The sequence below is a fragment of the Somniosus microcephalus genome, chromosome 21, assembly GCF_052327205.1.
Source record: "Somniosus microcephalus isolate GS21.2 chromosome 21, FLI_Smic_1.0, whole genome shotgun sequence".
NCBI lineage: Eukaryota > Metazoa > Chordata > Chondrichthyes > Squaliformes > Somniosidae > Somniosus > Somniosus microcephalus.
The window spans coordinates 22,997,842-23,025,006 of NC_141007.1; the positions used below are offsets into that span (position 1 = coordinate 22,997,842).

A 27,165-nucleotide genomic window follows, 5' to 3' on the forward strand; every position below is an offset into this window, starting at 1 on the left:
AAAACTTTTTTACTCAGCGAGTGGTTAGGATCTGGGATGCACTGCCTGGAAGAGTGGTGGAGGCAGACTCGATCGCGGCTTTCAAAAGGGAGTTGGATAAGTACCAGAAGGAAAAAAATTTGTAAGGCTACGGGGAAGAGGCGGGGGACTGGGACGAGCTGAAGTGCTCTGGAAGAGAGCCGGCACGAGCTCGACGGGCCGAATGGCCTTCTTCCGTGCTGTAACCATTCTATGATTCTATGAGCCACTGGGCCTTCAACATCATTTTAGAGACAGCACAAAAAAATTACCCTCTTTATACGCCCTCTGGAATACTTTAGAAGCGAGGAAAACCAGTCTGTAAACAAACTATCTTGAAGAGGATTAAAGGATAAGAGGCTTATTTTTTATTTTACGTAACAATAACCCAGTGAAATCAACAGCCTGAAAAGCATGTGTTTTGGCACCTGGTTTTACCTCAGAGTGCGGTGTGCTGAAGTCTTGTTCATTACTGCCTGAAGGAGGCAACATGTCGGGTGAAAGGCTTGTGGTCTTGAACAATATTATTTTGTGTCACTCTTTGCCTTGGGTGGGGGGGAACCCTGCGCCAAGCTTTCTGTCATAGTTCCATTCCAGGCTTGATCACGATCCTTGACTCGGTTCTGAACTAATCCTTGTTTTTTTTCTCTCCATCTTTTAAACGGATTAATTAAAACAAATACTCAAACCTAAAACAAATTCCCAAGCTGACGTGCTTGGATTGGGAGTTAATCCATGCGTGTGGGAATGTTCATGCGCAGATAATCTCTCAAAGCACACTTAGCGTTACAGAAGTTGGCGATCTGAACGCTTGTTTGACCTTAATCAACCGAAGACTTTTAATGGTTGGTGTTGAGGGGATTGTGTAATATTACTTCTGTAGCCAGACACCCTTCACCCACCCCACTCCCCCGCCCCCACCCCCACCCAACCCCCTCCTCCAAACACATCCTGCGCATGCACAGGGGGAGAATGAAATGGAAGTTATTGAAACACATCGCTTGGAAAAATGCCTCTGTTTAGTTGCAATGGCAGGCTAATGTTTACAGCTTGTGGGGCTCATTTTGCTGGGAGTTCCCCTGGTACGAATGGAGGTTCAGGTGTTCACTGGTTGCTCTGTCCCAGTGTCAGCAGTTTTTGTGCACTTTTGTTTCCCTTCTGGTTTTCTTCGCTCTGCTCCCACAGACACTGGGGAGGTGAAAGAAGTCTTGGGCGGGTAGCGAACCGGCAGCCCGTTTTACACCCTGCCCGATTTTCTTAACGGCTGTTGCCCACAATTTCTTTCCCTCTCAATTTCCGCACCTTTTCCTTTGGCCTCCTTTCCTAAAGGAAATGCCACATTCAAGCTATGGTGTTGCCCGGCACGTTTTAAACAAGTTAACCGGGTCTGTCGAGACAGCGCGCGAGGGCATTTGGTGCCGACTCTTTGAAGCGTCCGTGCCACAATACTGCGCCGTCTCAGTTCAGGGTCCAGCAGGGCCTGGCTTCCTGATTGCAGCGCGCTGGTGTGGAGCTTCCCCCACCGGGAGTGCGTTTCTGCAAATCGGCGGCGCGCTCCCACTTGACCTTTCACCCATTAAACCATGCGGCGGCGCGGGGCCAGGCTCCTGATTGGCAGCGTGCAGTCTGAGAGGCACCCTTCCTGTCGAAAATCGAAACAATAAATAGTTCTCCTATCCGTAATCTTCCTTGTATTAACACTCAAATAGAGAGGACCTAAAATCATTTGATATGATCACTGACACATTGCGGTATGCTAATAAACAGTTCCAGATGCTAGTGAGACTCGTATTCCGCCCTCCCCCCCCCCTTCCCCAACAACGCCATATGTTATTTTAGGAATGATAGATAATCCCTGATTCGTGCAACAGAAGTATTTTGCACCAGACATGTGGGGCGTACTGCAGTGGTCCGAGCACTGTGTGTTGTGGATCTCGCGTGCCACTGCTGCAACTGTTTTTCCAGCTCTGTGAGACAAAACCCAATCCATCCCCCCCCCCAACCCCCGTCGTCACCCACCCCCCACCTCCTGCATGCCTGCTGACTGACAGCTGTTGCCTCTCTTCCAGCCGCTCAGTCTCTCTCTCCCTACTTCAGCTGGCTTCGCTCCCGCACACATCTGTCCTTGTTCAGAGCTTTGCTCCTCTCGCGCGCTCAGATCTTTCTGGACGATCCTTTTCCCTGTTCCAATTGTTTTCAAAACTTTTGCACGTCAACAAGCAGGAGTCCCGTGGTCATGGTGTTGCCAGTCACGCTGGCCTAGCAACATTAGGAACAGGAATCGGCCATCCAGCCTCAGGAGACTGCTCGGACATTCAATTAGATCATGGCTGATCAAGGATGGGGTGAACCAGGTGTGCCAGTGGCCCACGTTGTTTTTGCAAAGCCCTGAGGAACTGCCCCACTCCTCCTGGCCCCATGAAAATAATTAAAAACTTAGGGGGAAAAATTCAGTTGGTTGCGCCTCCCGTTAGCGCCTTAAGAGGGCGCTAACGGGACACAAACCAACTAGCGCCCGGGCACGGCACTGCCCACGCCTCCCGCAAAATTCAGCGGGAGGTTAGTGGTGGCGCTAACCGGTAGCGCCCTGCGGCGCTGCGCCTCTGGCGATGACATCATTGGTGTGCACAGCGCCCCGCTCACGACCTGGCCACGATCTTCGGGAGTGCCGCCTGACTTACCGCCAGACGCTATGTCCAACAGGGTCAGGGGGATGTACCTGCGGCCGGGGAGGCGCAATTTAAAGGCGAGGTGCGGGGCGGCCATTTTTGTTGCTGGCCACCTGCCAGCAACTGCCTACGCTCCCGTCCCAGACCCTCCTGAAACGCCGCCCCCCCCGCGGAGTGCTGGCTGCGCTCCAAGAGCCCGGCACTTCTCTTGAGTGCCGGGCTCTTTTGCCTGCACTCCCGATCCCCGGGGGCCCAGCTGGGTCCCAGGTCGCGCTGCATAAGGCCCATCCCCTTTAAGAAGGGGAGGAAGGCCTGCAATACTGCGGCGCGACTGGAAGCGCCCTGCTTCCCTCTTGGAGCGCAACCACTCAATTTCCGGCGCGGGGACACTAATTTTTCCGGGGCACTACTTTTAGCGCCCCGGCGAAGTTAGCGCCCCAAAAGGGGCGCTACTCAATTTTTAGCCCTTATATTTTTAGCTCTCCTTCGGCTGGAATTGTGTAGAATGGGCCTATATTCTCTGGAGTTTAGAAGAATGAGAGGTGATCTCATTGAAACGTATAAAACTCTTAGAGGGCTTGGCAGGGTAAGTGCTGAGAGGTTGTTTCCCCTGGCTGGAGAGTCTAGAACTAGGGGGGCGTAGTCTCAGGATAAGGGGTCGGCCAAATTAGGACTGAGAAAGTTATTCATTCAGAGGGTTGTTAATCTTTGGAATTCTCTACACCAGAGGGCTGCGGATGTTCAATTGAGTATATTCAAGACTGAGATCGATAGATTCTTGGGCACTAAGGGAATCAAGGGATAGGGCGGGAAAGTGGAGTTTATGTATAAGTCCTGCCATGATCTTATTGAACAAGCTCAAGGAGCCGTATGGCCTACTCCTGCTCCTATTTCTCATGTTCTTGCAGACCGCCAGGTGTAACTAGGTGGAGTTGTCCACCCACTTGTGTCCCAAGATGGCGCTCGGTCCAATTTGCATAGCAAAAAGGTGGACTGCCTTAAACAGGCAGGCACTGATAGGGTAGATAGAGAGAAATGATTTCCGCTGGTTGGGGAGTCTAGGACTAGGGGGCATAGTCTAAAAATTAGAGCCAGACCTTTCAAGAGTGAAGTTAGGAAACACTTCTACAGGCAAAGGGTGGTAGAAGTTTGGGACTCCCTTCCGCAAACAGCAATTGATGCTAGATCAATTGTTAATTTTAAATCTGAGATTGATAGCTTTCTGTTAACCAAAGGTATTACGGGATATGGGGCAAAGGCGGGTGTGTGGAGTTAGGTCACAGATCAGCCATGATCTCATTGAATGACGGAACAGGCTCGAGGGGCTCAATGGCCTCCTCCTGTTCCTATGTTCCACTGGGGCCACCCAATAGTAGGTCCTTCTGAAGATGGTGGTGGTCTTATCAGGAGCGGGAATGGGGCAGTAAGCTTTGCTCCACCATTTTTGGGGTGCTACCACCCTGTTTCTGCCAGTGAAAATCTCTCTCAGAGTCCTAAAATGGTCGGGGACTATTGGGGGCTTCACCTGTTTATTAGTCTTGGACTCCCCCCATCCCACCCCCCTCTGCCTTCTGCCTATCACCTTGTTGAAATAATTGAGCACCGTGATAGGCTCCTGAGCTTTGTAGCAGTGATCCTTGATAGGAATTGTTGGGAAAATTGGTCATCCAATTAGGTAGATTGTCCAGTCAAATTGAATTCTAAGCTCAAATGTCTGATTGCATGTTGTTTTTTAACAAGGGATAGTCTCCACTCTCAGATTAAGATGTACAATGCTACAAGTCTCTTCAGAGGCTCTCTCCAAAGACTCGCACTATCGAGCCATGATCACATTACAGAGCCAGTTTAAAGTGTGTGGGTGTCTTCTATTTTTGTTCTAATGCTTTTGTAATGAGCACCTCTGTGTAATACCTGAAGAGAAGGTACCCAGTAATTATATTGAATTGCAAATCTGAGTGGAACGATCAGTCAGTCGTATCATTGTGCGCTGTGACGTGATTGGCAGGATCCTTTCGCTTTCCTTTCTGGGGTGAGTCCAGAATAAGAGGGGCATAACCTTAAAATTAGAGCTAGGCTGTTCAGGGGTGATGTCAGAAAGCACTTCTTCACATAAAGAGTTAGTGGAAATCTGGAACTCTCTCCCCCAAAAAGCCGTTGAGGCCGGGGGTCAATTGAAAATTTCAAAACTAGATTTTTGTTAGGGAAGGGTATTAAGGGATACAGAACCAAAGCAGGTAAATGGAGTTAAGATACAGGTCAGCCATGATGTAATTGAATGGCGGAACAGGCTCGATGTGCTGAATGACCTACTCCTGTTCCTATGTTCCTATTTAGAGTGGTCAAAAACTGACTGATGTCATTGAACACCGCCAGCAATGACACTCACCCCTAGAATGGGCCAAGAACCACCCATCCCCAAACAATGGGACCAATCTGACAGAGCCTTTGATAGGGGAAGGAACTGCACGCATTCAATGTATAAAGCTACACTACTGTGTTATTATAAATATTAACATTTATAGATATAAAATTCTCAATTACGTCAGAAATATGTGTTTGTTGCCATTTTGTAGCCGCATTTGGTTGTTAAGTCATGCAATTAATGTTCTTGCATAAATTATGTAATTAACGTTCTTGTGTAAATTATGTCATGAACGTGCTTGCACAAGCCTTGGTCTCTGTGGATTCATGACTTGTGTCTAGCACATCAATGACCTAAAATCTAATGGTCCAAAGGTGTCTAGAACCATCTAGATGGGAGCAACAGTGATCGTCAGGCCTTGGTTTTTACTGATTTAAAGAGCAGAATGACTTGTTGAATTAGAACCAAGTCCATCTGATTTTATTTCAAACTCTTTGAGCGACTGAAATATTTGATTTTCTCTCAGGTTATAACCCTGGAGGGATGGGTCGACATCATGTATTTTGTCATGGACGCTCACTCCTTTTACAATTTCATCTACTTCATCCTTCTGATCATAGTAAGTATTCAAGTCAATAGTGTTTTCTGATTCTTTCTGGGGATGTGGGTGCCGCCGGCAGGCACTGCCCCATCCCTAGTTACCCTGAGAAGGTGGTGGTCACAACTTGAGTGGTTCGCTAGGCCATTTCACAGGGCAGTTGAGAGTTAACAATGTTGGTGTGTGGGACTGGAGTCACATATAGGCCCAGACCAGGTAAGAACAGCAGGTTTCCTTCCCTAAAGGGGTATTAGTGAACCAGTTGTGTTTTTATGACAATCTGATACCAGCTTTTTATTTTCAAATGTTTTTAGACCAAATTCTCAAATTGCCACAGTGGGATTTGAATTCACATTCAGTGGATTATTAGTCCAAGCCTCTGGAATTGCTAGTCCAGTAACATAACCACTACACTACTGTACCTGCTAACTAATATGTTCTAATTCCGGTGGGGAGGGGCTGAGTGGGGTTTCCGCAAGGTTTTCCCCAGCACTGAGCTGGGTAACATCTATTATTTAAAATAGATAGTGCACAGTGTATACTTTTAATAACAAAGGCTTCCCTAGCTCAATGCGGAATAAACCTCCATTGTTTAAAATGCTTACTGAGCGGTGCCTATTTTAAATAATAATGGTGGGGAAAAGCTTTGCTACACTTCTCGAGAGTTAAGACATTTAATTGTCCTTCACCCTTTCTGCCCTTGTTCCCACCCTGATCAACCCCAAGCATTTATACCGCCACCCGCCCTGACCCTTTCCCACTCATTTCCAGTCCTGTGCTTTCCAAGGTTCCCTCCGACCACTTGTGACGGTTAAATTACATCAGCTACAGCGATCTTGTTGAATACGATGTTCGGCTCTAACTATTTCTTTCCTGTATTTCTTTTTCTTTTCAGGTAGGGTCATTTTTTATGATCAATTTATGTCTAGTTGTCATAGCAACCCAGTTTTCTGAAACCAAACAGCGTGAAAGCCAATTGATGAAGGAGCAGCGGGTTCGCTTCATGTCCAATGCAAGCACGCTGGCGAGTTTCTCTGAACCAGGGAGCTGCTACGATGAACTCTTGAAGTACATCAGCCACATGCTACGAAAGGCCAAGCGAGAAGTCGTGCGTGTTTGCTACGTGGTCGTGGCCAGGAGGGGGACCCGGCCCGCCGGCAGGAGCAGGCCGAGCACGCAGCCTCACAAGCGGCGGAAGCGGAAGCGGGCAGCCTCTGTCCACCACCTGATTCACCACCACCACCACCACCACCACTACCACGTGAGTAATGGAAGCCTGCGGGCGCCGCGGGCCAGCCCCGAGATCAGCGACGTGGAAACCAACTCCGCGCACCACGGCGGCAACCGGCTAATCATGCTGCCCTCGCCGCTGCCCAACCTGCACCCTCCTCCTGCCCCCGTCGCTCCCGGCAACACCGAGTCTGTCCACAGCATCTACCACGCCAATTGCCACATTGAGCCGATCCAGTGCAAGTCCTCCCTCGGGCAAGGCACGGGCCTGAATTCACCGGATGGACTGCAGAAGAATGCAGAGGGCAAGAGCTACCCGACTGTGCCCCCCAGCTCCCCGCATGAGGTGATCAACCTCAACACCGCGGGGGAGAAGACACTTAAAGATGCAACAATGAATCCCGACAGCACGATGGCAAACCTCAACATCCCAGCTGAACCCTACCGGAAAATGCATCGACTCCTGGAAACGCAGAGTGCCGGTGAGTGACACAATCCAAAGGAGAACTTACGTTGCCATTACCAGAGTGCCGAGCATGTGTGCATGGTGATGTTTTAGAGCAGAGCCATGCCATCGAGACCTCTCCTAAATATCAGACGTTTTATAAAGAACCATCATTCTGCCAGCGCATTTCACTCCTAATCTAGAGCAGTCTTTTGTCTCCACTAGTCCTATCACCATCTCGTCTCGTTTTGAATACCTCTTAATGTCTCTTCACTTCTCTTTTGTTCTCTCATCCCCATTTCCCAGCCCCCAAACTGGCCTTTTAATCTGTTTCATGTCCTGTGTTTTTTTCAGTCCTGACGAAGGGTTTCGACCTGAAACGTTGATTCTATTTCTCTCTCCACGGACGTTGCCTGGCCTGCTGAGTTTTTCCAGCATTTTCTGTTGTTATTTCGGATTTCCAGCATCCGCAGTATTTTGCTATCATTTACTTTGACCTGCCTCGTCACTGCCACATGTAAGACGTTATTACCAGGTGAATCAGAGAACACAAAACTAGCAGATTACCTTGCCCTGGGACGTTAGCACAAATTGAGTGGAATCTGATCGACTACCCGTTATATGCCCGCCTGACATTCGATTCCATTCACTTCAATAGAATTGAATATCGGGCGGGGAGTATAACAGACAAGCGATGCGATACCTCCCATTTTGCGCTGCCGCCCAAGATTAATTTCTACCCTAGAAAGTGCTAAACAAGCTTTTATCAAAACACCGATAGACCAAAATTCGACGGACCCTGTTAAAGGTGGGGAAGGGAATATCTTACCTGCCACTCTGCCCAGCTGTTGACCCCGCCCTGAATCACAGGGATCGGGTCTTTTACATTCTTGTGGGCGGTGGAAGTGCAACAGAGAAACCGGCCCGATCAGCCAGCATAAGTCTGAGTGGCACCATGTCACTCTGACAGGGGGCACTCGAGGCCCGGGAAAGCCCAAAGAAAAATGTCTGATTAAACTTTTATTTAGAAGGCTTCTCAAGGAGCAAAATGGGGCGGCCCTTTCAAGGTAACCTGTCTATCTGGCATTGATTAGCTTGTCTTTCCAGCATTTCTGGGCCCTTCTTAAGACCCGATACAGAACCCGGGCCTGCTCCTGCTAGAGCACCAGGTGGCAAGCTGGGTGGAATTCATAGGGTGACCCATGCCTGATGCTGGCTGCAGGCTTACTGGGGACAGGGGCCCATGATATACCCATCACCCCCCTCCATTTGTTACTGTTTCTGGACTGGGGGGGTCAGTGTTACTGGACTGGGGGGGTCAGTGTTACTGGGGGGGGTCAGTGTTACTGGACTGGGGGGGTCAGTGTTACCGGACTGGGGGGGGTCAGTGTTACTGGACTGGGGGGGTCAGTGTTACCGGACTGGGGGGGGTCAGTGTTACTGGACTGGGGGGGTCAGTGTTACTGGGGGGGGTCAGTGTTACTGGACTGGGGGGGTCAGTGTTACCGGACTGGGGGGGGTCAGTGTTACCGGACTGGGGGGGTCAGTGTTACCGGACTGGGGGGGGTCAGTGTTACCGGACTGGGGGGGTCAGTGTTACCGGACTGGGGGGTGTCAGTGTTACTGGACTGGGGGGGTCAGTGTTACTGGACTGGGGGGATCAGTGTTACTGGACTGGGGGGGTCAGTGTTACTGGACTGGGGGGGGTCAGTGTTACTGGACTGGGGGGGTCAGTGTTACTGGACTGGGGGGGTCAGTGTTACCGGACTGGGGGGGGGTCAGTGTTACCGGACTCGGGGGGGTCAGTGTTACCGGACTCGGGGGGGTCAGTGTTACCGGACTGGGTGGGTCAGTGTTACCGGACTGGGGGGGTCAGTGTTATCGGACTGGGGGGGTCAGTGTTACCGGACTGGGGGGGTCAGTGTTACTGGGGAGTCAGTGTTACTGGACTGGGGGGGTCAGTGTTACCGGACTGGGGGGGGTCAGTGTTACTGGACTGGGGGGGGTCAGTGTTACTGGACTGGGGGGGTCAGTGTTACTGGACTGGGGGGGTCAGTGTTACTGGACTGGGGGGGGTCAGTGTTACCGGACTCGGGGGGGGGGGGTCAGTGTTACCGGACTGGGTGGGTCAGTGTTACCTGACTGGGGGGGTCAGTGTTATCGGACTGGGGGGGTCAGTGTTACCGGACTGGGGGGGTCAGTGTTACCGGACTGGGGGGGTCAGTGTTACTGGGGAGTCAGTGTTACTGGACTGGGGGGGTCAGTGTTACCGGACTGGGGGGGGTCAGTGTTACCGGACTAGGGGGGGTCAGTGTTACTGGGGAGTCAGTGTTACTGGACTGGGGGGGTCAGTGTTACTGGACTGGGGGGGTCAGTGTTACTGGACTGGGGGGGGTCAGTGTTACCGGACTGGGGGGGGTCAGTGTTACCGGACTAGGGGGGGTCAGTGTTACTGGACTGGGGGGGTCAGTGTTACTGGACTGGGGGGGTCAGTGTTACTGGACTGGGGGGGTCAGTGTTACCGGACTGGGGGGGGTCAGTGTTACCGGACTAGGGGGGGTCAGTGTTACCGGACTGGGGGGGTCAGTGTTACTGGACTGGGGGGGTCAGTGTTACCGGACCTGGGGGGGGTCAGTGTTACCGGACTAGGGGAGGTCAGTGTTACCGGACTGGGGGGGTCAGTGTTACTGGACTGGGGATGTCAGTGTTACCGGACTGGGGAGGTCAGTGTTACCGGACTGGGGGGGGTCAGTGTTACCGGACTGGGGGGGGTCAGTGTTACTGGACTGGGGGGGTCAGTGTTACTGGACTGGGGATGTCAGTGTTACCGGACTGGGGGGGTCAGTGTTACCGGACTGGGGGGGTCAGTGTTACTGGGGGGGTCAGTGTTACTGTTTGGACTGGGTGGGGCTCAATGTTACTGTTTGCGGCGGTTCTTATGTGGATTTCCTACATTACTACTTTGACGATTCTTCAAAAGTACTTCATTGGCTATAAAGCGGCTTGAGACGTCCTGAGGTCGTGAAGGGTGTTATATAAATACAGGTCTTTCTATTGAAAACGGGGTTTTCCAAATTGCCTAACCCTCCTCCACTTACTGGATTTTGCCGCATTTCTGCTCTTTCCACCACCCCCCCCACCCCCCTGAATTTCTGGGCCAGTATGTTCATCACATCCGTTGAACTGATTAGAGGAGATGGTGTTTGGTTGTCCATTAGCTTCAGTGTGCCTCAGGGAGCTGGGCATTTTCAGCTGTCGGTGCTTTATTTGAGCTCCCTCGTCCTGTCAGGCTCAGTAGCCCCTCCCAGCCTGTCCCACTGATGACGTGACTGGCCCTCACTGTTTGAACAAAAACATCTAAACAAAAACAGCTGCTGAAATAGGGGGAAAAGGGAACGTTGAAGCTAAATGTTCGTCCCTTCTTGTTTGATTTTTTTGATGGGGTCCTGATGGTGAGGCCCTTCCGTTAAGTCCCATGAATAATAATGTCTTGTACATTCATTCGGGTGTGGTTAGTTTGCATGCTATGGTGATGTAGTGCAATGGTATGTGTCAGTAAATGTACAGCTTAATCATTATAACCGTGCTGTGCTTGGGAACCCTTCCCCAGTTGGAGTCAGTTTGGTAGTTGCAAAGCACAGTACAATAATAAGAGGGATGGTGCTCAAAGTCAGCACTGGTGAAGAAGTTCTGGACCCGCAAAGCTCGATTTTAAATTTAAAAGAGCAAAAAATCAAACTCTGCAGGCCCTCATTTTCCCAACCTGCACTCCCTGTGAACACCGCTCCTGATTTAACAATGCAAATTCTAAGTTGCTTGAGGACATCTGAAGCGGATAGAGGATTCATTATTATATTGTTAACTGGTGATCTACCATTCCTCTTCAGAAACTGTAACAATGAACTTCCACAGTACAAATAATAACAATGATTTCCGCAACTACAATTAAAGAACTTGACCTGTAGTCTTCATCTTTCATGGTTGCCTGCCTGCCCTCAATTCCTTAGTACAGCTGTTCATCTGTTACTAATTAGCTCCGTTCACATTGGACTTAATACTGAGATGAATCAACAATTAGAATTTTGGACCCACAATTAAGTATTTTATAATAACTAAAACTGACCTGAATTAATGCTTTAATTATGTGTGGAATGGCAACTGAAGCACAACCAAAGGGCTCGGATCAAGTCATAGATTACACGAGTGAATATTGTTTGCACTCTGAGGTTGTACAGTCCGTAATTCAATCTGCCAGAGATCCTACTGGGTAGGGGACACAGTGGTCGCGTTGTTTATGTGCTTGTGTAGAGTCTGGCGTGGCAGTGGAATTGACCACTTTCCGTATACTTCCATCATGATGGTCTTCTGGAGACATCGGCAAGTGTGTCATATATCAGAATGGGTCACATGTTGGACATGTGACAAGAAGGACAGTGGAGCAGGGACATTTATACTGCTGTGGTACTGAAGATAATGTAGCGAAGATATAAACTGTGCTATTCCTCTCATTTCTTAGTATGACATTATTTGTGGAACCAGAAACAAAGGACAGAAATGTGTGGGCTTTTTCATCTAAATTTTCAGTCAGGTTTTCAAGTGGCCGTGGAAATGCCTTGTCAGTTCCCCAGTAGCAATCGTTAAGTAAGGCACCAAATTATATCACTCAGACACCCATGCAGTTTCCTGGAGTTTTCGCAACAAAGCACTTAATCAGAAATCCGCCCACATAAACCTTATCCAGGGTTCTTACACAGAATTACATAGTATTCACAGCACAGAAACAGGCCATTCAGCCCAACTGATTGATGCCAGTGTTTATGCTCCACACAAGCCTCCGCCCACTCTACTTCAACTCACCCTATCAGCATATCCTTCTAATCATGGGGAACATGCAATCTTTCTGTTTAAAACCCCTATGATTAAGCTGCTGAAGTCACGTCACGTTCCGCCTCGATATTATGATGGTCTTTTGAAGACGGTTCTTGGGAGCTAAGTTACATCCATAAGTGTATTTAAAGAGGCCTATAAGCAGACTAATTTGTTTTATTTGGAGGCCATTTTACCCAGATTTTTGGTAATTTTTGTTCCATTTTTCCTTCGTTGCTCTGATGGTTTTATGCCAGTTCTTTGTCTCCCATTTTTCGGAACGTTCACAATATTGTCACAGCGGGTTGCCCCATGAGATTTCCCCTTAACTTATATTTTCTTGAAGGAAAAAGGAGGTGCAACAGAGGGATTCAGACCTTGCTCACCTGATGGTACCCTCACACCATCATTTACGGGCAGAAGTATGCCTAACTGGATGAGGTAGATTTCATCTCTAACACCGAGTTCAAGTTGGGATGCTCAGTCTCCAGCAGTATAAATGCCAGAGAGGGTCTCTCAGTTTCCTGCAAAATTCAGGGACTACATTTGTCAAAGGAATAAGCTAAAGGAAAAATCATGCCTTCTGAAAAGGAAAGAGTCACATTTAAATGTGCACAGTCGCACAGACCTAAAAACAGAAAATATTGCAAATACTCAGCAGCATCTGTGGAGAGAGAAACAGAGTTAACATTTCAGGACCCGAATCGCACAGACCCCGAGTCGCACAGACCCCGAATCACACAGACCCGAATCGCACAGACCCCGAATCACAGACCCGAATCGCACAGACCCGAATCGCACAGACCCCGAGTCGCACAGACCCCGAGTCACACAGACCCCGAGTCGCACAGACCACAGTCGCACAGACCCCGAATCGCACAGACCCGAATCGCACAGACCCCGAGCCGCACAGACCACAGTCGCACAGACCCCGAATCGCACAGACCCGAATCGCACAGACCCCGAATCGCACAGACCCCGAATCGCACAGACCCCGAATCGCACAGACCCCGAGTCGCACAGACCCCGAGTCGCACAGACCCCGAGTCGCACAGACCCGAATAGCACAGACCCCGAGTCGCACAGACCCCGAATCGCAGACCCCGAATCGCACAGACCCCGAGTCGCACAGACCCCGAGTCGCACAGACCCGAATAGCACAGACCCCGAGTCGCACAGACCCCGAATCGCACAGACCCCGAATCGCACAGACCCCGAGTCGCGCAGACCCCGAGTCGCGCAGACCCCGAGTCGCACAGACCCGAATAGCGCAGACCCCGAATCGCGCAGACCCCGAGTCGCGCAGACCCCGAGTCGCGCAGACCCCGAGTCGCGCAGACCCCGAGTCGCGCAGACCCCGAGTCGCGCAGACCCCGAGTCGCGCAGACCCCGAGTCGCGCAGACCCCGAGTCGCGCAGACCCCGAGTCGCGCAGACCCCGAGTCGCGCAGACCCCGAGTCGCACAGACCCCGAGTCGCACAGACCCCGAGTCGCACAGACCACAGTCGCACAGACCCCGAATCGCACAGACCCGAATCGCACAGACCCCGAGTCGCACAGACCACAGTCGCACAGACCCCGAATCGCACAGACCCCGAGTCGCACAGACCACAGTCGCACAGACCACAGTCGCACAGACCCCGAGTCGCACAGACCACAGTCGCACAGACCCCGAGTCGCACAGACCCCGAGTCGCACAGACCCCGAGTCGCACAGACCCCGAGTCGCACAGACCCCGAGTCGCACAGACCCCGAATCGCACAGACCCCGAGTCGCACAGACCACAGTCGCACGGACCCCAAATCGCACAGACCCCGAGTCGCACAGACCCCGAATCGCACAGACCCCGAGTCGCACAGACCCGAGTCGCACAGACCCGAGTCGCACAGACCCCGAGTCACACAGACCCGAGTCGCACAGACCTGAGACGCACAGACCCCGAATCGTACAGACCCCGAGATGCACCGACCCCGAGTCGCACAGACCCCGAATCGCACAGACCCGAGTGGCACAGACCCCGAGTGGCACAGACCCGAGTGGCACAGACCCCGAGTGGCACAGACCCCGAGTGGCACAGACCCCGAATCGCACAAGCCCAAGTGGCACAGACCCGAGTGGTTCAGACCCGAGTGGCACAGACCCGAGTGGCACAGACCCCGAGTCGCATAGACCCCGAGTCGCACAGACCCGAGTCGCACAGACCCCGAATTGCACAGACCCGAGACGCACAGACCCGAGTCACACAGACCCGTGTGGCACAGACCCCGAGTCACACAGACCCGAATTGCACAGACCCCGAGTCGCACAGACCCCGAGTCGCACAGACCCGAATCGCACAGACCCCGAATCGCACAGACCCCGAATCGCACAGACTCCGAATCGCACAGACCCGAATCGCACAGACTCCGAATCGCACGGACCCCGAGTCGCACAGACCCGAGTCACACAGACCATAAGAATTTAAGACGTAGGAGCAGGAGTAGGTCATTTGGCCCCACGAGCCTGCTCCACCATTCAATAAGATCATGGTTGATCTGCTCTTGGCCTCAACTTCACTTCCCTGCCTGCTCCCCATCACCCTTGACTCCCTTATCATTCAAAAATCTGTCTATCTCCAACTTAAATATATTCAATGACTCCACCTCCATAGCTCTCTGGGGAAGAGAATTCCAAAGATTCATGACCCTCTGAGAATTTAAAAGGGTGTCCCCTTATTCTCACATTATGCCCCCTAGTTCTAGATTCCCCCACGAGGGGAAACATCCGCTCTGCATCTACCCTGTCAAGCCCCTTCAGAATCTTATATGTTTCAATAAGATCCCCTCTCATTCTTCTAAACTCCAATGAGTATAGGCCCAACCTGCTCAACCTTTCCTCATAAGATAACCCCTTCATCTCCAGAATCAACCTCGTGAACCTTCTCTGAACTGCCTCCAATGCAAGTATATCCTTCCTTAAGGTGGCCAAAGCTGTACGCAGTACTCCAGGTGTGGTCTCACCAACGCCCTGTACAGTTGTAACAGGACTTCCCTACTTTTATACTCCATTCCCTTTGCAATAAAAGCCAACACTCCATTTGCCTTCCTAATTACTTGTTGTACCTGCATGCTAACTTTTTGTGATTCATGTACATGGACCCCCAGATCCCTCTGTACCTCAGCATTTTGTAATCTCTCCCTATTTAAATAATAATTTGCTTTTTTATTTTTCCTACCAAAGTGGATAACCTCACATTTTCCCACATTAAACTCCATCTGCCAGATTTTTGCCCACTCACTTAGCCTATCTATATCCCTTTGGAGATTCTTTGCATCCACACAATTTGCTTTCCCACCTATCTTTGTATCATCAGCAAATTTGGCTACATTACACTCAGTCCCTTCATCCAAGTCATTAATTTAGATTGTAAATAGTTGAGGCCCCAGCACTGATCCCTCCGGCACTCCACTAGTTACAGTTTGCCAACCTGAAAATGACCCGTTTATCCCGACTCTCTGTTTTCTGTTAGTTAGCCAATCCTCTATCCATGCTAATATATTACCCCCAACCCCGTGAGCTCTTATCTTGTGTAGTAACCTTTTATGTGGCACCTTATCGAATGCCTTCTGGAAATCCAAATACACAACATCTACTGGTTCCCCTTTATCCACCCTGCTCGTTACATCCTCAAAGAACTCCAGCAAATTTGTCAAACATGATTTCCCTTTCATAAAACCATGCTGACTCTGCTTGACTATATTATGATTTTCTAAATGTCCTGCTATCACTTCCTTAATGATGGACTCCAGCATTTTCCCAATGACAGATGTTAGACTAACTGGTCTATAGTTGCCTGCTTTCTGTCTCCCTCCTTTCTTAAATAGGGGCATTACGTTTGCGGTTTTCCAGTCCGCTGGGATCTCTCCAGAATCCAGGGAATTTTGGTAGATTACAACCAATGCATCCACTATCTCTGCAGTCAGCTCTTTTAAGACTCTAGGATGCATGCCATTGGGTCCAGGGGACTTGTCCACCTTTAGTCCCATTAGTTTGCCTATTACTTTCTCTCTAGTGATAGTGATTGTTTTAAGTCCCCCCCCCCCACCCCAATAGCCCCTTGATTATACATTATTGGGATGCTTTTAGTGTCTTTTACCGTGAAGACCGATACAAAATCACAGAAACCAGAAACCACACAGTGCAGATAGAGGCCATTTCGGCCCATCGAGCCTGCACCGACACATATCCCACCCGATCCCCGTAACCCCTACACCAACACATATCCCACCCTATCCCCGTAACCCCACGTATTTAATCCCCCTAACACTAAGGGTCAATTTATCATAGCCAATCAACCTAACCCGCACATCTTTGGACTGTGGGAGGAAACCGGAGCACCCGGAGTAAACCCACGCAAACACGGGGAGAATGTGCAAACTCCACACAGACAGTCGCCCGAGGCCGGATTCGAACCCGGGTCCCTGGCGCTGTGAGGCAACAGTGCTAACCACTATGCCACCGTGCTGCCCATTATATTTGTTCAAGGTCGCTGCCATTTCCCTGTTTTCCATTATTAATTTCCCAGACTCATCCTCTAGGGGACCAACATTTACTTTAGCTACTCTCTTCCTTTTTGTATACCTGTAGAAGCTCTTACTGTCTGTTTTTATATTTCTTGCTAGCTTACTCTCATAAGCTATCTTCTCTCTCTTTATCATATTTTTAGTCGTCCTTTGCTGGTTTTTAAAAATTTCCCAATCCTCTGACCTGCCACTATTCTTCGCAATATTAATGCTTTTGTTTTCAATTTGATACCATCCTTTACTTCCTTAGTTAGCCACAGATGGTTCATCCTTCTCTTAAAGTCTTTCTTTCTCACTGGAATATATCTTTGCTGAGAGTTATGAAATATCTCCTTAAATGTTTGCCACTGCTTTTCTACAGTCTTACCCTGTAGTATATTTTCCTAGTCCACTTTAACCAACTCTGCCTTCATACCTTTGTAATTACCTTTGTTTAAGTTCAGGACATTAGTATGAGACCTAGCTTTCTCACCCTCAAACTGAATTTGAAATTCTACCATGTTATGATCACTCTTCCCAAGAGGATCCTTCACGTCAAGATCATTAATTAATCCAGCCTTGTTACACATTACCAGATCTAAAATAGTCTTCTCCCTGGTTGGTTCCACAACATATTGTTCCAAGAAACCATCCTGTATACACTCTAAGAACTCTTCCTCAAGTCTACCTTTGCCAATTTGCTTTGTCCAATCAATATGAAGATTAAAATCTCCCATGATTGTAGCCGTACCTTTCTTACAAGCCTCTATTATTTCCTGATTTATTCCCTGTCCTACAGTGTGGCTACTGTTTGGGGGCCCATAGACCACGCATACCAATGACTTTTTACCCTTATTATTTCTTATCTCCACCCAAACTGATTCTACGTCTTGATCTTCTAGGCCAATATCATTTCTCATTACTGCACTGATCTCATCCCTTATTAACAGAGCTAAATCACCTCCTTTTCCTTTCTGCCTATCCTTACGAAATGTCAAATACCCCTGAATATTCAGTTCCTAGCCTTGGTCACCTTGCATCCACGTCTCTGTAATGGCTATCAGATCATACCCATTTATTTCTATTTGTGCTGTCAACTCATCTATCTTGTTATGAATGCTGCGTACGTTCAGATATAGAGCTTTTAATTTTGTCTTTTTACCAGAGTCACACAGACCATCTTTTGATGTCAATCCTTGTTTTTGTTGTCAGGTCCACTGCCTCTGCTCTCAGGCCTTCCTCTGCCACGTTGTTTGTTTGCTCCACCTCCGCTCTCATTCAGATCTGCTGCCTCTGCCTTTTCCCTGTGATGTCCCCTTTTATTTTTCTCCGAATGCAGTTAGGGAGTTTCACAGAGGCGAACTACCACTGGTTCTCTGTCCCCTCTCATGCAGATTTTTAACTCCTGATCTCCTGGAGGCTGACAAACATAGAAAAAGAAGAAAGGAGCACCTCTGTCCCCTCCTCACCGAACTCCCTTACTCACCAAACTCGCACGTTTACACTCTGTTCCAAGCTGCACTCCATGAGAAACTGCACTCTCGCCTCCCTTATTTATACTATTGAGATTTATGAGTCACCTCTCTGGCAGTTGCAGATCCAGACTAGTTAGACCAGTTAATTAATTAACTAGCCCCACCCACTCTCCAGCACAGAGCTTGCTTTGCCCTGCCCAAGCTTGGAAGAAACTAAACTTAAAAAAGATAAATTTAAGTTAAATGCTAATTGCAAGCACACAAGACTAGATTTTATAAACAAAAAGATTAACTCTTAAGATTCACTCCCTTACTCTCCAAACTCGCATGTTTACACTCTGTTCCAAGCTCCACTCCGTGAGAACTGCACTCTAGCCTCTCTTATTTATACTACTGAGATTTATGAGATGATAGTTGCACAGACCAGAGTCGCACAGACCAGAGTCACACAGACCATAGATGCACAGACCATAGACACACAGACCAGTGTCGCACAGACCAGAGTCATACAGACCAGAGTCACACAGACCATAACCACACAGACCATCTTCCTGAAGGTTTTTCCCCTCTTGATTCTGGAGTGTTTTGAATTAGCAGAGTTGTTAGTAAAGGATGAAATCAGAGCAATAGTGAGAAAGGATATTGGCTCAGAAATTCAAGATGTAGAATCAGTCTGGGTGAAGCTAAGAAGCACCAAGGGGCAGAAAACATTGGTGGGAGTTGTCTATAGGCCTCCAAACAGTAGTGGTAATGTAGGGGATGGCATCAAGCAGGAAATTAGAGATGCATGTAACAAGGGTACTACAGTAATCATGGGTGACTTTAATCTACATATAGACTGGCCAAACCAAATTAGCAATAATACTGTGGAGGATGAATTCCTGGAGTGTGTACAAGATGTTTTTTTAGACCAGTAAATTGAGGAGCCAACTAGGGAACAGGCTATCCTAGTTTGGGTATTGTGCAATGAGAAGGGGTTAATTAATAATCTTGTTGTGCAGGGTCCTTTAGGGAAGAGTGACCATAACATGATAGAATTCTTCATTAAGATGAAAAGTGAAGAAGTCCAATCCAAAACTAGGGTCCTAAATCTAAACAAAGGAAACTACAAAGGTATGAGGAGTGAGTTGGCTATGATAGATTGGGGAGCTTCATTAAAAGGCATGATGGTGGATAGGCAATGGCTAACATTTAAGGAACGAATGCATGAATTGCAACAGTTACACATTCCTTTCTGGCACAAAAACACAAAAGGAAAAGCGACCCAACCATGGCTAACAAAATAAATTAAGGATAGCATTGAATCCATAGAGGTGTCATATAAAGTTGCCAGAAAAAGTAGCAAGCCTGACGACTGGGAGCAGTTTAGAATTCAGCAAAAAAGGACCAAGACATTGATTAAGAGGGGAAAAATAGAGCATGGGAGTAAACAAGGAACATAAAAGCGGACTGTAAAAGCTTCTACAAGTATGTAAAAAGAAAAAGACTAGTGAAGACAAATGTAGATCCCTTACAGTCAGAAATGACAGAATTTATAATGGGGAACAAGGAAATGGCGCGGCAATTAAACAAATACTTTGGTTCTGTCATCACGAAAGAAGACACAAATAACTTTCCAGAAATGCTAGGGAACCAAGGGTCTAGTGAGAAGGAGGAATTAAAGAAAATTAGCATTAGTAACAAAATAGTGCTGGAGAAATTAATGGGACTGAAAGCCGATAAATCCCCAGAGTACTAAAAGAGGTAGCCATGGAAATAGTGGATGCATTGATTGTCATCTTCCAAAATTCTATAGATTATGGAACAGTTCCTGCAGATTGGAGGGTGGCAAATGTAACCCCACTATTTAAAAAAGGAGGGAGAGAGAAAACAGGGAACTACAGACCGGTTAGCCTAACATCAGTACAGGAAACTTTCTGATATCCAGCACTGACAGGACCGAGCTGGTGCCGTACCATCAAAAGTGCCGGACATACCAGCATAATGTTGAAACATACGGAACTGAAAAGCTCCGTGTGAATCAACAAACCCTGTTGCTTAGCAACAGCTTCAAAACAGTCGGCTGCAGCTGCAAGCGTCTCTAGCTGAAGCTGTTGCTATAGCTACAGACCTTGCAGTGCCTGACTGGGAAAAAAAAACGAGAACTAAAAAAACTTATAGAAAATGGCTCCTGATTTTTGCTGTTAGATCGAGTATTCCGGACATATAACCTCCGGGTAAACCAAAGTTTTCTGTAGTAGGGAAAATGCTAGAGTCTATTATAAAGGATGTGATAACAGGACACTTCGAAAATATCAACGGGATTAGACAAAGTCAACATGGATTTATGAAAGGGAAATCGTGTTTGACAAACTTCTGGAGTTTTTTGAGGATGTAACTGGTAGAATAGATAAGGGAGAACCAGTGGATGTGGTGTATTTGGATTTTGAGAAGGCCTTTGATAAAGTCCCACATAAGAGGTTTGTGTGCAAAATTAAAGCAAATGGGATTGGGGGTAATATACTGGCATGGATTGAAAATTGGTTAACAGACAGGAAACGGAGAATAGGAATAAATGTGTCTTTGTTGGGGTGGCAGGCGGTGACTAGTGGGGTACCGCAGGGATCAGTGCTTGGGCCCCAGCTATTCACAATATATATCAATGATTTGGATGAGGGAATCAAATGTAATATTTCCAATTTGCTGATGACACAAAACTAGGTGGGGTTGTGAGGAGGATGCAAAGAGGCTTCAAGGCGATTTAGACAAGTTGAGTGAGTGGGAAAATACATGGCAGATGCAGTATAACATGGATAAATGTGAAGTTATTCACTTTGGTAGGAAAAACAGAAAGGCAGAGTATTATTTAAATGGTGATAGATTAGGAAATGTTGATGTACAATGGGACCTGGGTGTCCTTGTACACCAGTCACTGAAAGCAAACATGCAGGTGCAGCAAGCAGTTAGGAAGGCAAATGGTATGTTGTCCTTCATTGCAAGAGGATTTGAGTACAGCAGCAAAGATGTCTTACTACAGTTATACAGGGACTTGGTGAGACCACACCTGGAGTACTGTGTGCAGTTTTGGTCTCCTTACCTAAGAAAGGATATACTTGACATAGAGGTAGTGCAGCGAAGGTTCACCAGACTGATTCCTGGGATGGCAGGACTGTCGTATGAGGAGAGATTGGGTCAACTAGGCCTGTATTCACTAGAGTTTAGAAGAATGAGAGGGGATCTCATTGAAACGTATAAAATTCTGACAGGGCTAGACAGACTGGATGCAGGGAGGATTTTTCCCCTGGCTGGGGGGTCTAGAACGAGGGGTCACAGTCTCAGGATACGGGGTAATGCATTTAGGACTGCGATGAAGAGAAATTTCTTCACTCAGAGGGTGGTGAACCTGTGGAATTCTCTACCACAGAAGGCTGTGGAGGCCAAGTCACTGAATATATTTTAAAAGGAGATAGATAGATTCTTAGACACAAGGGGCATCAAGGGTATGGGGAGAGAGCGCGAATATGGTATTGAGATAGAGGATCAGCCATGATCTCATTGAATGGCGGAGCAGGCTCGAAGGGCTGAATGGCCTACTCCTGCTCCTATTTTCCTATGTTCTATGTTTCTATGATCCATGGCGACCTGCAATATCAACGACATCAGGTTTGTATCTTACAAAGAATGAGAAGAGCACCAAGGACATCCTTCAAAACTCATGGATTTACTTTTGATTTCAGTATGGACAAGAGCTTGGTTTGAAAGGATTGACTTGAAGTCACTGGACAATCATCCATGCCACAGTGGAGCTGAAATTGGGCCCAAGGGTTACAACCAGCTTTTGATATTCCCTGCCTTTAGACCAATATTCTGTTTTGAATCCAGATAATCCCATAACTGCTTTGCTAAGGATTATCTTTGAATTAAGATTAGCTGCAGTTTATGGCTAATCCTAATTCAAGGATAATTCTTAGCAAAGCAGTTATGGGATTATCTGGATTCAATAACAATATATCTTAGCCTATCATTCGATCAGCAAATTAATCTCAATAGAAAGAACAAACAGTTAAGAAAAACATGTCTTTTACATAAAAGTGATCAACACGATAAACTGTGCTGTTTTATTCAGTGAGCCCTGGCAGCACAGAAGTATTGTACAAAAGCCGGGAAGTTATGCTAAATCTATGTAAAACATTAGTTCGGCCCCAGCGAATTGTGTCCAATTCTGGGCACCACACTTTAGGAAGGATGTGAAGGCTCTGGAGAGGGTAAAGAAGAGATTTACTAGAATGGTTCCAGGGATGAGGGATTACAGTTACGTGGACAGACTGGAAAAGCTGGGGTTGATCTCCTTGGAGCAGAGAAGGCTAAGAGGAGATTTGATAGAGGTGTTTAAAATCATGAAGGGTTTAGATAGAGTAAATAAAGGGAAACGGTATCCAGTGGCTGAAGGTTCCATAACGAGAGGCACAGATTTAAGGTGATTGGCAAAAGAACCAGAGGCGACATGATGAAAAACTTTTTTACACAAACGAGTGGTTAGGATTTGGAATGCACTGCATGATAGGGTGGTGGATACAGATTCAATAGTAGCCTTCAAAAGGGAATTGGATAAATACTTGAAGGAGAAAAAATTGCAGGGATATAGGGAAAGAGCAGGGAGTGGGACTAACTGGATTGCTCTTGGAAAGAGCCGGTGCAGACTTGATGGGCCGAATGGCCTCCTTCTGTGCTGTACTATTCTATGATTCAACAATTCTATTATTCAGCCTAAAGGCTTGCATACTAGGAGACTGTTACATCCCTTCAGTTGGCACTTCCGATATTGTACTTTGATCAGAAATACTATCTATATGCTAATAAATGGAAAAGGATGCAGCTTGGAGTATGTTTATCTGGACATATACAACCCCAATTACAAACAGAAAACGCTGGAAACACTCAGCAGGTCAGGCAGCATCTGTGGAGAGAGAAACAGAGTCAACGTTTCAGGTCGATTCAGCATCTTCTAGTTGTGATGAAAGATCATCAAGCTGGGACGTTAACTCTGTTTCTCTCTCCGCGGATGCTGTCTGACCTGCTGAGTGTTTCCAGCGTTTTCTGTTTTTATTTCAGATTTCCAGCATCCGCAGTATTTTTGCTTTTTGTTTTATACAAGTTCTTTTCGTAAAAAAAATTAAATGTCCAAATGTGATTGTCTTCCCCCCCTTGCAGGCCCTTGTAAAGGTTCCTGCAAGCTGTCCGGTCACTGTTTGCCCTACGGCTCTCCCAGTGGAACGGCCGACATTCTGAACTGCGATCCGCAAAGCTGCCCCATCTGCATCAGGAGCAACGAGTCCGAGGTGACGGACAACGAGACGTTGGATTCAGACAGCGAGGGAGTGTACGAGTTCACCCAGGACGCCCACTATAATGACCAGAGAGACCCTCAGCGTAGCCAACCGCGAGACAAGAGAGCAAACAAATGCTGGGCGTTTTGGAACCTGGTCTGTGACACCTGCCGCAAAATTGTTGACAGCAAGTATTTCGGGCGCGGAATTATGATCGCTATTCTCATCAACACGCTGAGCATGGGGATTGAATACCATGAACAGGTGAGGCAGAATAAGTTGCTTCTCTAACCTTTTAATGCTTTTCTCTTTCCAATATATTTAAAGTAAGCAAGAGTCATTTTTCCTTTCTATTTTAGTGCTAAGCCCTGGAAATTCATTGCCTGTGATAGATTGAGCACAATGTTACAACGCATTGCATCAACTAAATTCATTTGTGTCGACTTATTGATTTTCATCTTTAGATGCAGTAGCAGATGGGGCAAGAAAAGAAACAAAACCGACCCTCAACGAACTGTTAAAAAAATTAAAACCCTCGGATATTTTTCTGCCAGATGTAACTTAGTAGATCTCCACTTTTATGTTTGGAGACTTAGGGGGTGAAGTCGGACCTGGTCGGGGACGCAAGCCAGGCGGAATCACTTTTGCCGCCCTATATACGACACAACTGATGTTTAGTTCTGTTCAAGTCAGTGGGACTGAATATCGGGCGGGGCGTGTAACGGGTGACTGATGCGATACCACCTGTTTGCCGTCCACATCCATGTCCAATTTCACCCTCTTAATGTTTTACGATTGTAACCACCGTTTCTCACAATTTCTTTTCAAAAAAGCAAAGAATGCTGTGGTTTGGGTGTTGGTTGATGGCAAATTAGGAAGTGTGTAAAAGAACGCAATAACAGAGAAATGTATGTTTGATAGAGGGCCAATTGGGTGATTGAGCTAACCTCGGTGCCAGGCAGAAAGAAACCATTCGACCTCCTTGAGATCATCTCTCCCCGTTTCCTCTGTGAACACTCGGACTGAGTCAGTGATCGCCGCGCTCGGGGACAGTCTACTGGGGGAAATTAGCAGCTCTTAATGTGAATAGTTCCAACTGCAATTATGTGTACGATAGCAAAATACTGCAGATGTTGGAAATCCGAAATAACAACAGAAAATGCTGGAAAAACTCAGCAGGTCAGGCAACATCCGTGGAGAGAAATTTGAGTTGACGTTTCGGGTTTGACCCTTCTTCAAAACTGGAGAGAAAAGGAACTCGATCGAAGGCAGGGCTGCGATCGGACAAAAGAATAAAAGAACCAAAAGAAGTAAAAGAGATTAGAAGCTAGACGAGATGGTAATAGGCTGGGATTAGGTGTAAAGTGTACTGGCAGGGCAAAAGATAGCTGCCAGGTGTGAGAGAGAAACAAAAGGAAAGGGGGGGGGGGAGGAAAGGAGTGGAAAAATATAAGTAAAAATGAAATAGGGGCCGAGGTTATGATCTTTTCATCGCTAACTGCCGACGTGACATCGGCCGTCTCCATTTCTCTGCTCCCCTCACTCACTCCAACCTACCTCCCTCTGAACTTGCAGCACTCCATTCTCTTAGATCCAACCCTGACATTGTCATTAAACCCACTGACAAGGGTGGTGCTGTTGTTGTTTGGCGTACTGACCTCTACCTAGCGGAAGCTGAATGCCAACTCTCCGACACCTCCTCCTACCTCCACCTGGACCATGACCCCACTACCGAACATCAAACCACCGTTTCCAAGACTGTCACTGACCTCATCTCCTCTGGAGATCTTCCCCCCGCTGCCACCAACCTCATAGTTCCCCAACCCCGCACAGCCCGCTTCTACCTCCTTCCCAAGATCCACAAACAGGACTGCCCTGGTAGACCCATCGTTTCAGCCTGTTCTTGCCCTACGGAACTTATCTCTTCCTATCTTGACTCTATCTTTTCTCCCCTTGTCCAGTCTCTTCCCACCTACATCCGCGACTCTTCAGACGCCCTCCGCCACTTTAACAGTTTCCAGTTTCCCGGCCCCAACCGCTTCCTTTTCACCATGGACGTACAATCCCTCTACACCTCCATCCCCCACCCGGATGGCCTGAGGGCACTCCGCTTCTTCCTTGAACAGAGGCCCGACCAGTCCCCATCCACCACGACCCTCCTCCGCCTGGCTGAACTTGTTCTCACATTGAACAACTTCTCCTTTCCTCACCTTTCACCCCACCAGCCTCCACATTCAACGGATCATCCTCCGGCATTTCCGCTACCTCCAAAGTGATCCCACCACCAAACGTATCTTCCCCTCCCCTCCCCTTTCAGCATTCCGCAGGGACCGCTCTCTCCGAGACACCCTAGTCCACTCCTCTATCACCCCAAACAGCCCTTCCCCTTCGCCTGGCACCTTCCCGTGCAAGCGGAGGAGGTGTAACACCTGCCCCTATACCTCCCCCCTCCCCACTGTCCAGGGCCCCAAACACCCCTTCCAGGTGAAACAGCGATTTACTTGTACTTCTCGCAATCTAGTATACTGTATTCGCTGCTCACGATGCGGTCTCCTCTACATTGGGGAGACCAAACGCAGATTGGGTGACCGCTTTGCGGAACACCTCCGTTCAGTCCATAAGGGTGACCCCGAGCTTCCGGTCGCCTGTCATTTCAATTCACTGCTCCATTCCCACTCGGACCTCACCGTCCTTGGCCTCTTGTACTGTTCCACGGAAGCTCAACGTAAACTCGAGGAACAGCACCTCATCTTCCGATTAGGCACTCTGCAGCCTTCCGGTCTCAATATCGAGTTCAACAATTTCAGATCATAACCTCGGCCCCTATTTCATTTTTACTTATATTTTTCCACTCCTTTCCTCCCCCCCCCCCCTTTCCTTTTGTTTCTCTCTCACACCTGGCAGCTATCTTTTGCCCTGCCAGTACACTTTACACCTAATCCCAGCCTATTACCATCTCGTCTAGCTTCTAATCTCTTTTACTTCTTTTGGTTCTTTTATTCTTTTGTCCGATCGCAGCCCTGCCTTCGATCGAGTTCCTTTTCTCTCCAGTTTTGAAGAAGGGTCAAACCCGAAACGTCAACTCAAATTTCTCTCCACGGATGTTGCCTGACCTGCTGAGTTTTTCCAGCATTTTCTGTTGTTATTTTGCAATTATGTGTAGCTGACGCTGTCTTTGAGGAATTAGAAACTTATCACTTAATCCTCCGCGCCTCCATCTCTCTCCTCCTTTAAGATGCTGCTTAAAACCCACCTCTTTGACCAAGCGTTTGGTCACCTGTCCTAATGTCTCCTTCTTTAGCTCAACGTCAATTTTTTGTCTGATTAGCTCCTGTGAAGCACCTTGGGATGTTTTACTACGTTAAAGGCGCGATGTAAATTCAAGTTGCTGTTGTATAAATAACGAGCGGCTTTGCTTTATCTTTTGTTTGTGAATCAGGGGGGAATGTGAACTCAGTCCACACACGAGCACGAATGATGCAGTCGGTTTTAAGCAACTGCCACTTTCTTGGCGTCTAATCATGGCCCCTATTGCCTGTCCTTGGTTTCATAAAGCAGTACATTCATCCAGTATCCCAGCGGCCTGCTCCATGATTTAAACAACGTGCATCATTATACCTATCAGATTGTTTTTTGTTTTACAGTGAACTTTCTG

At 47.9% G+C, this 27,165-nt stretch overlaps 1 protein-coding gene across 1 annotated transcript in view; it reads left to right on the plus strand.

Annotated features, from left to right (window-relative positions):
* cacna1g (calcium channel, voltage-dependent, T type, alpha 1G subunit) overlaps positions 1–27,165 on the plus strand; it is a 372,735-nt gene that overhangs the window by 77,427 nt on the left and 268,143 nt on the right. Inside the window, exons 6-8 of the mRNA XM_085963330.1 lie at positions 5,576–5,668; positions 6,543–7,359; positions 23,395–23,774. Of these exons, the coding sequence (XP_085819456.1) occupies positions 5,576–5,668; positions 6,543–7,359; positions 23,395–23,774 (1,290 nt within the window). The remainder of the gene's footprint in view (positions 1–5,575; positions 5,669–6,542; positions 7,360–23,394; positions 23,775–27,165) is intronic.